The 9,615-nt window shown below is 41.4% G+C and overlaps 1 protein-coding gene across 4 annotated transcripts in view; it reads right to left on the minus strand.

Moving 5' to 3' along the window:
* The window catches only part of LOC149168559 (RNA helicase family protein), a 241,472-nt gene extending 238,232 nt beyond the window's left edge, over positions 1–3,240 (minus strand). For all 4 annotated transcript variants that reach the window (XR_016259754.1, XR_016259752.1, XR_016259753.1 and 1 more), the window contains exons 1-2: positions 2,764–3,240; positions 2,405–2,644 (exon numbers count right to left, since the gene is read on the minus strand). Coding sequence is in view for 1 of the 4 variants with exons in the window: in XM_089428313.1 (XP_089284439.1) it covers positions 2,405–2,514 (110 nt within the window). In the remaining 3 variants the exon portion in view is untranslated. The remainder of the gene's footprint in view (positions 1–2,404; positions 2,645–2,763) is intronic.
* Positions 3,241–9,615: the final 6,375 nt, after the last annotated feature.

Consider the following 9,615-nt stretch of genomic DNA (forward strand, 5'->3'; position numbering starts at 1 on the left):
TACCTAAAGTAGAACTCAAAACCTTTGGCATCAATGATGGAACAGATAAAATAATGGAGGCTCAAAAGACTGTTGCAAAGAGCAGACGATTAAATATGATGGCATCAAGAGGGCTAGCTACTTGAGAGAGGTAAGCCTGATGAATGCCAATGTATGAAAATCTATACCATTGGGCTTGCTAGAACCCTTAGACAACATGACAAAGTCAAATCTAAGAAAAGGGTTCTCAAAGAAATTGATAAAATAAAGCAGAAAATTGATACCATGAAGGTCTAGACTCTCTAGAGAAGAGGCCCTACGCCAGAAAATACCTTAAGCCTTAAGGGTAGTACCATAGTTGGGGCCCCCAGAGTGTGGAAATTGATAAATCAAAGTCTAGTGTATTTCAGCCCTCCTACCTTGTACAACTCCCTTATGGAGATGGAGGCAACCCAAGGAAGCATGAATTGATCCAGGATACATGCAGATAATGTATGGGACCATTTTGTCAAACGCACCTCTGAGCATGCTACAAGTTGGCAATCCCAAGGAAGAACTTGATAAAGATATCATGGAATACTTGCAAGAAAATCCCTAATTGGTTGCATTATCGTTGGTTTTAAAGGTGATCCCCCACCGTCTGATGAGAAGCCAATTCAATCAAAGGAGCCAGAGAAAGTCAAAAGACTATGAGTACGAATGTCGTTAAGGGGCAGCTGCTCCGACGCATATATGCAGGAGAGTCCAAGCTAAAGGGAGAGAAATTGCAGGAGAAAGACAATGGTAACATTTGGAAACAATTTTTCATCTTTTGCAGATCAAATAGCAAGAGAAGAGACCCTTGAGCATACAGCATTTTGACCACAGAGAGTTGTAACTGAGGATTCACCATCTTGGCTATGAATCTTTCTTATTTTATGTTAAACTTTTAAATTCTTTTGTATTTCACATTTTATTCTTCTCAAATCTATGGAGTCTAGAACCATACATTTTGTAATGCCTCACACATACTGGTAGTAATTTGTGTCTCTTCCTGCTTACTATTGTATTTTTGAATCACTGGATAGGTGCATTGAAGACAATTTGTGGCTTTGTATTTTATCTCTTAGATATAATGCACAGGATTGAAGTTTGTAACTCTCGGGATCAAGTCTATTGTCCTGATTGTATAAAATGGAAGTATTTTGTCATATTGAGCTTTCTCATGGTCGCTTTCTTTCGATGATTTGTTTTAAACTACTAGATTCATTCTTTATAAGTCCAGGTACATTTTTTCATTATAAATTATATGGATGAATGAAACTTCCACACTCTTAAAAGTTTATAGGTATTTGTTCTTATCTGTGGATGAATAAGACTTCTACCCTCTAGGAAGTCTACAGATATTTGTTCTCATTTCTAGAAGAAAGAGACTTCCACTCTCATGAATTTATAGATTTCTGCTGTCCTTCAGCAAACTTCTGCATCTTCCATATCATGATATGTCTTATGGTCAGGGAGAAAGACACCCAATGGGAAAGGACTCTATGTGGTTATGCTCTTGATTTATCTGGCATCTTCTCTTTCTCTTTAAAACTTATATGTCAAACCTACAGTGATTGTGCTTTAACAGCAATATCTTAAGAAATTTAAAGGTTGCCCCTCTGACCAGAGGACTCTTCTTCCAGGCCTACAGTGGAAATGTTTCCAACCTCCAGTGGATGCCCTCACGCCCTTTCCTCCAGAGGGAACATCTCATGGTACAACAGACTATGGAAAAAAATTAGACATAATAGTGAGGAGAGGCAAAAAACCTCATCTCAAGGTATTTAAGAGGAATCACTATAAAGGTTGGCTTGTGGCTAATGATGCTAACTAGAAACAGATGCACTACAGGGAAAGAGCTGCTTGATAAGGTCCAATTCCAAGGTTGGGGAAAAAGTTAAAGATTCTATTAATTTTATTTCAACCATAAAGCCTTGCAGTTTACTGCTCTAGGGAGTAAATGAAAGCCATGTAAAGATCTGAAAATAGTTATAGGAGCAAAAACCGAGGGTTTAGGAACCGAATGAGAAGTCAACCTAAGCTTTGAAATATGTCTTATAGCTCGATCTGTGACAAATCTGGACTGAATAATAAGGAAGGTATTGTATGAATTCTTCAGACTTGTCTACATCCTAATCATATCTCATCTGAGCCGAAATGATGTCTGACTAAAAACTTGGAAACTGCCTAAAAAAACTTGAAATTTTCTAGGTTCAGCATCTTAAAAATTATTAAATTATTTGCTTGTAGGAAATCTCTATTGGCATTAGTTACTTTGTTGGCAGTTTGGTAGCTGACAGCTAATTTGTTGTATCATGTGTATGTTCTGGTATAATTGAGTAGTAATTAATAAAACAAAAACAAACAAACAAACAAACTTTTCTTTTTCAAAAAACATTACCTTCTAAGAGATTCATCTTCACCTTTTGCTGTAGCAAGCTTCCGTTTCAACTTTCTAGCAACAAGAGATCTCTCATTTAAAGCTCCCCCCGAATCGTGCATGGAAGGCATTTTTGACAGCCAAAATGTATTCTCGTCTCCAGCAAAATCTTGCAATTTAGAGTTTCATTAGGTGTAACAAACATTTACCATGCAGACTACTGGAGATGCTTCTTTAAAACAAAGCATTTTTCGCCTGTCACTGGCATCGAACAAGTATATGTCAGTAATACAGCATAAAAATATTGTACCCGTTATCTGACTATTTGAAGATAGCAATAATAATAAAAAATTGACAAAAATGGCTGGAAAATGTAATACCAGTTTTTATCTGTCCACGCCCTTCTCATGTACCTCAATTCTTTGTGCGGTTAAATGAATTTTTAAAGTCTTAATCTAAGTCACTGGGTTCAACAGAGTCGAAGCTTGAAGTTCGAATTATGGTGAATTTGAAAGCCGTCTAAAATATCGCCCAATATTTATACCAGTTCGGCACTGTCTTCAGCCTTTTCAAAGAGTAGAAAACGGATACTGTCTTCGGTGTTTTCAAAGAGTAGAGGGTGGATACTGTGCTCAGCGTTTCCAAAGAGTAAAAAGTGGATTCGTGAAGTATTTGCGAGGACCTGCGAGTTAAAACTGTTCAAATCGAGCCTGAGTCGCGACGAAGCCGACAACAATCAGCGTAAGGTCGACGGTGGATGGTCAAAAGAGCCGACGAGTAAATTGCTCGGAGAGCCAACACAAATTCAGCCAGCGGGTTGATAGGGTTTCACACGGATGAGAGATTAATACATTGGTAATGGTAACTTTTTATTTAATTAGTGAGAAAACCTATATTTGTAATGGTAACCATGAGACTGATATTTTCAAATTATATATATACAAGTGTTTATATAAATTAATATAAATTTAGGGCGGTAGGAGTGGGAGGGGCACTATGTTGCCCGGACAAACAAGCCAAGATAAAATATGTGTGGGGATTAGGAGTAGCCACCAATAACAAGGTAGAGTTATTTGCCTTGTGAAAATGATTGGACTTTGCTATAACTCTTGGAAGAAAGAAAATAAATATTGTGGGGGACTCCTTCATGGCTATAAGAATGTTTACATCATCAAACTTTCAATATGATGTTAACATGCCCTCTATTGTTAAAAGAATAGCTTATCATTTGGAAAAATTTATACAACACTCGTTCTTCCATGTTCTTCACAACCTAAACAGGCCTTCAATGAGATGGTGAATCATGGAGTGTTTTTGGGTGCGGGTAAATATGAGGTTGACGGGAGAGATATGGGCCATCTTCCCATACCATAACAGAATGTTGGTTGAGGAAGCAATAAATATCTACAATGATGTTGCTGACAGAGGGATGATGCGGGGAAGCATAATCGGCAGGCGGGACAGGTAGGGGATGTTGAAGAATTTATGGCAAAGTGGTGTAGTGTGATTCTTCGTTACTTGATAACAATTTGTGGAGTCTTTTTACTTTTCTTGTTAGCTTAATCTTCTTCTTATTATTATTAATGCATGTGTGTGTATTTCATCAAACTGCTACCAAAACATAAGAACAAGAACACAAGATATTGGTTCTCTACTAGGGCCAAAACCTCTCTTCTCTTGAGAGGAAAACCCTTTACTGAATTTCTCTTATTGATTTAAACTCGATTTGGTTTTTGATCAAGGCTTTGAAGTTTAAACTTAGATCGGTTTTATTCATCTGGTTGAGCTGTGGAGCGTTGCGCTGAACCCTAGCCGCGCCGTCTGAAGCGACTCCCCCTCACGCGATCTCCCCCATGGAGCCTGGAGGTGGCCCTGCGGCCCCTCCTCCCTTACCTCCGGAGCTCGAAGCTTTCAAAGCTCTAGTAGCTGTTGCAGGGAAACGCCATCCCTCAGGCCCGCAGCAAAAGTTTGTAAAAAAACTGGACAGTATCCCCACGGTGACCTTGCCAGTGGAGGAAACCTGTAGATCAGCGCTGAATCTCGCAGAAAGAGGCCTCATTGGACAGTTTACTGGATTGTGGCCATCCCCGAGAGCAGTCGAAGAATGGGTCAAAAGAAATTGGCTACCACTGGTTAACGAAGGAATAAAGAGTCACTTCGTAGGCAAAGGGTTCTTCGTCTTCTTGTTTGAAAATACAGAGGACAGAAGCCTGATCTTCAGAAACGGGCCATACTTCATGGGCCCTCAAGGCCTCTACCTGAACAAATGGTCTCCAGATTTCGACCCAGCACAAGATGTGCCCAAGGCTGTTCCTGTCTGGGTGCGCCTCCCGCATCTTCCCCTTCATTGCTGGAGCCAAAACTCACTTCAATCCATCGGCAATGCACTAGGGAGATACATAGATCAGGCCCCAAGGAAGGATCAATTCTCCTACGCTCCGATCTGCGTGGAGGTTGACCTGGAAATAGGATTACCGAAAGCAATACAGCTATCGGTGGCAGACTAGACACATATCCAAGAGCTCGACTACGAGCAGCTGCCTTTCAAGTGCCGACACTATCATGAGTACGGGCACTTCGCAAGATACTGCAAAAAGAGAAACGAGGAAACAACAGAGAAGGAAAAGGGAGAGCAATGGAAGCAGGCAAAGAAACCTACAAACAGCAGGCAGAGCAACAAAAATAAGGCCAAAGAGACAGAGAATAAAGCAGGTAATGGAAGTACAAGCAATCAAAACATCGGAAGTAGAGACACAAACAACAATGAGGGGGACAAAAACCCCTTTGAAATTCTCACGCCGCCTTCAGATCCTCCAGAGGCAGAAAAAGAAGATCCACCTCAGCTGGAGAATAACGACACCATAGAACCAGGTAATAACTCAATCCCTACCCCAAGCAATATTTCTTCCCCTTCCTACGCAGATATTATCAAACAAAAGAAGAAAACCCCAGAGAACATGGGCTCATCAGATGATGAAACATTTGAAAGGCCAGCAAAAAAGGCTTGACGAAGAACAAATAGGGAATCTAGAGAAGAGGAGTCAGAAAGACAAAAAACCCTCGCAGCCAAGCCACCATAGAAATGACATTTGGGAGAAACACCAAACCTAGGGCCTCCAAAGGAGGAGGGCCTACCCCTATAAGTGGTAAATGATGCAGCTGATCTCTTGGAACTGCAGGGGTTTGGGGAATCCCACAAAAGCAGAAGTTATAAAAGATCTTTTGAAAATGGAACCCACAAACATCCTCATGCTCCAAGAAACAAAAGTAGAAGGGGAGATCCTTCTAAGCACCAGTAACACCAAATGGAAATTTGACTCTGGAAAGGTTGTGAGTGCAAGAGGCACGGCAGGAGGAATAGGAACATTCTGGGCAAAAAACTCCTTCTCTCTAGAAAGATCGTTCGAGACCCAGCATTGGATATTTACAGAACTACAGCACATAGCAAGCAATCTCAGCATAGCCTTGGTTAATATGTATGTTCCTGTGCATTACGAAGAAAAGAGAGAGTGCTGGAAGACACTATCAGAGTTTCTAGACCACAACAATCCCAGGAACATAATAATAGGAGGTGACCTGAATATAATTCTTGACCCCAAAGAGAAGAGAGGAGGGACTTACTCAAGAGACCCTTTTCTTACCACAGTGGAGAACATAATATTACAGAGGGATTTAGTAGATTTCAAGCCGGTTAAAGGAAAATACACATGGACCAATAATAGAACAGGAGAAAATCATATTGCAGCAAGGTTGGATAGATTCCTTGTCAGCAGCTCTATAATGATGGGAAAAAGAATAGTCATTAATAAGATCCTTCCAAAGCTCAGCTCGGATCACAAACCTGTCCTCCTCTGCCTGAAAGATGAAGAGGATTTAGGACCCCTCCCCTTTCGCTTCAGTCCTCTCTGGGCGGAAAGAGAAGGATTCATGGAAACAGTCCAAGCAGCATGGAGTACAGAAGTCTCAGGTTCCCCAAGCTATGTCTGGGAGCAAAAAATAAAAAATACAAAAAAGGCTCTTAAAGAGTGGATAAAGAAACCTTTGAAAACTCCCATCAGTCAGAGGAAAGAGGTTGTCACACAGCTGGAAGAAATTCAATTTGATATGGAAGAGAAAGACATCCATTCCACGGACTTAGATCAAGAAAAAATTGCACAAAGGAAAACATTTTGTTCTTTTAGAAATGAGGAAGAGTACTGGTGCCTAAAGTCTCGTAGTCTGTGGCTTAAAGCTGGGGACAAAAATACCACATATTTCCATAAACAGTTCAGGGCTAGACTCAGCCGAAACCACATAGCATAAATCACCTTATCTAACGGACAGGTTTGCAAAGGATTCGCCCAAATTAAGGAAGCTGCTGTAAACCATTTCCAAACTCTACTTACAGCAGAAAAAGAGGGGAGTGAGGAAGATACACAAGAGTTCCTTGCTAACATTCCAAAGCTAATTAGTACGGAGGACAAGGAAAACCTCATGAGCTCGGTAACGGAAGAAGAAGTATCCAACATTGTGTGGTCTATGGAGCCTGACAAAGAGCCATGACCCGATGGTTTTACAATACATTTCTATAGAATCTGTTGGGCATTAATCAAACCAGACCTCCTCACAATGATACGTGGATTCATGAGAAAGGCAAGGATCGGGGGCGGAATTAACTCAACCTTTCTTGCCTTAATTCCTAAGGAGACAAATCCAAGATCTTTTGACAGGTACAGGCCGATATCTCTATGCAATGCGTCCTACAAGATAGTGTCCAAACTTCTGGCGAACAGAATCAAGCCTTTCTTGCAAAAGCTCATTTCTCCAACTCAGGGGGGATTTGTGAAAGGAAGACACATTCTGGATAATGTTATTCAAGTCCAAGAAGCTTTGCACTCGAGCCACTCACGCAAAGAACAAGGTATGCTTATAAAACTCGACATGTGTAATGCTTTTGATAGAGTTAACCGCTCTTTTTTGTACAGGGTCCTTACAACCTTTGGTTTCAATCAAGAGTTTATAAATCTAATCAAAGCATGTCTAGAAAAGATCTGGATAGCCCCAATGATAAACGGTAGACCAGCAGATTTCTTCTTAGCCACCAGGGGACTGAGGCAGGGCTGCCCTCTGTCACCATTTCTTTACATACTGATGGCAGACTCTCTGAGCAGAAAATTAACTTTGGAAAAACAAAATGGTAACCTCCCCGGAATCAGGATTGTGAAGGAAATCGATCCAATGAACCATGCGCTGTTTGCTGATGACTCACTGTTGCTGGGGGGCGCATCACCACGAATTGCGAACTCCTTCAAAAACATTCTTAAAAAGTTCTGCAGCATCTCTAGAGCGTTAATCAGCGAAAGGAAAAGTGTTGTCTATGGGTGGAACACGGATCAGCAGACTATCAACAGAATTGCCAGCGACCTGGGCTTCAATGGATACGCAGATTGGGACAAATTTAAATATCTGGGTTTCCCAATAACAATGGGATCCAACAGGAATCAACTATGGGAGGAGGTGATTTCCAAATTTAAGAAAAAGATTGCAAGTTGGGGGGGTTATTGGCTCACCACAGGAGGCAAACTCACGCTCATTAGAGCTGTACTCTCGGCACTACCAACGTTTCAGGCCTCCTTAATGTTAGCTCCAAAGAAAATCTCATACCAGATCTCCAGTCTTATGCGAAATTTCCTATGGAATGGAGGGCGAGGAAATGACAATAGATTTCATTTAATAAATTGGGAAATAGTGAAAAGACCTATGGAGGAAGGAGGCCTCCAAATACGAGACCCTCCCTTTGCAAACATAGTTCTGGGATGCAAATTACTGTGGCAAATGCTTGAAGAGCCTAGTCACCCTGTCAGTCTGATATTAAAACACAAATATTTCAAACAACAGCCAATCAGAACCTTCATTCCGAAGAAAGCCCCTAAAGGAACGCAAGCCTGGAATTTATGCAGCAAAGGTATCGAATTCTTCAAAGCTCACCTGTACAAAATTCCTGGGAACGGCAAAAACACTATGTTATGGAAAGACAGAGTCATGGGACACCCCCCCTCAAAGAAAACAGTGAAATCGCAGCGTTAAGATTATGGCTACAGTCAAAAGGAATCCGTAAGATCGAAGACATAGCTGGCTGGGATAACAGAGGAGAGTGGCAACGCTGGAATTTCCCCAAGGATCCAGCGCATCTCACCACTCAGCTTCACGTTCTTAAAAAGGCGATTACAGACTTCGCTCCAGTCCATAGAGACGAAGAAGACACCTGGGGATGGGGGAAGACAGGTGTGTACACAGCAAGGCAAGGATATCTACAAATGCAAAGTATAAAGAACTCGCCTCATCCGAAAGAAGTATGGAAGCAGGTATGGGACAGTTTTAGCATTCCTAAGATCAATTTTTTCTTTTGGACTCTGTTCCATAACAAAATCTTGACTGGAGAAAACCTGAGCAAGAGAAACATAGTAGGCCCCCATCGATGTGTTCTGTGCAAAAATGCTCTGGAAACCACAGACCATTTGTTTATTAATTGTGAGTATGCCAAGAAGGTCTGGATTAATTTTCTGACTGGACTAAATGTGAGACCCCCAGCTTACTGCACGATTGCAAAAATGTTCACCACTTGGAAAGCCAGTTACCCTCATAGCATTGCTGGCAAATCTCTATGGTACAAGATATGGATTGCTGCTCCAAAATATGTATGCTGGAAGCTCTGGCTTGCTCGGAACGAAAATATCTTTAACCAAAATGAAATATCAACAGAAAAAGTGGCAGAACAGGCAAAGAAACTCCTTCTTGAAACCCTGAATCATGCTTCAGTCAAAGATGACAATTCCCTCCGAACAGAGGAAAAGGCCTGGCTGGACGGTTTCTCATTCATCACCAGACCTTCAGTAATCACTCGGCCAACCCGCAAGGAAAGATGGCAGATCCGCGAACCCGAGGATAAATTTCAGTAGTGGTGGAAATCCCAGGGCGAGTGCACTATCTTCTTTGACGGCACTTCAAAAGGCAATCCAGGCAAATCAGGAGCAGGAGGGGTAATTTACTATCCGAATGGAGAAAAAGAAGATTTCAGTTGGGGCCTAGGAACGAAAACCAATAACCAGGCAGAAGCTCTTGGTCTCTTAAAAGCTTGTCAATTAGCCAGAAAAGAAAGCCAAAGAGAAATCATCATTTTTGGGGACTCAGAACTGCTGATAAAGGCATTAATAAGTAAGGAAGGGTTGAAGGATCCCCTATTAAATAAACAG

Source organism: Pinus tabuliformis, chromosome 4_2 (genome assembly GCF_031772625.1).
Source record: "Pinus tabuliformis cultivar Carrire ecotype Pingquan chromosome 4_2, CPIR1, whole genome shotgun sequence".
Lineage (NCBI taxonomy): Eukaryota > Viridiplantae > Streptophyta > Pinopsida > Pinales > Pinaceae > Pinus > Pinus tabuliformis.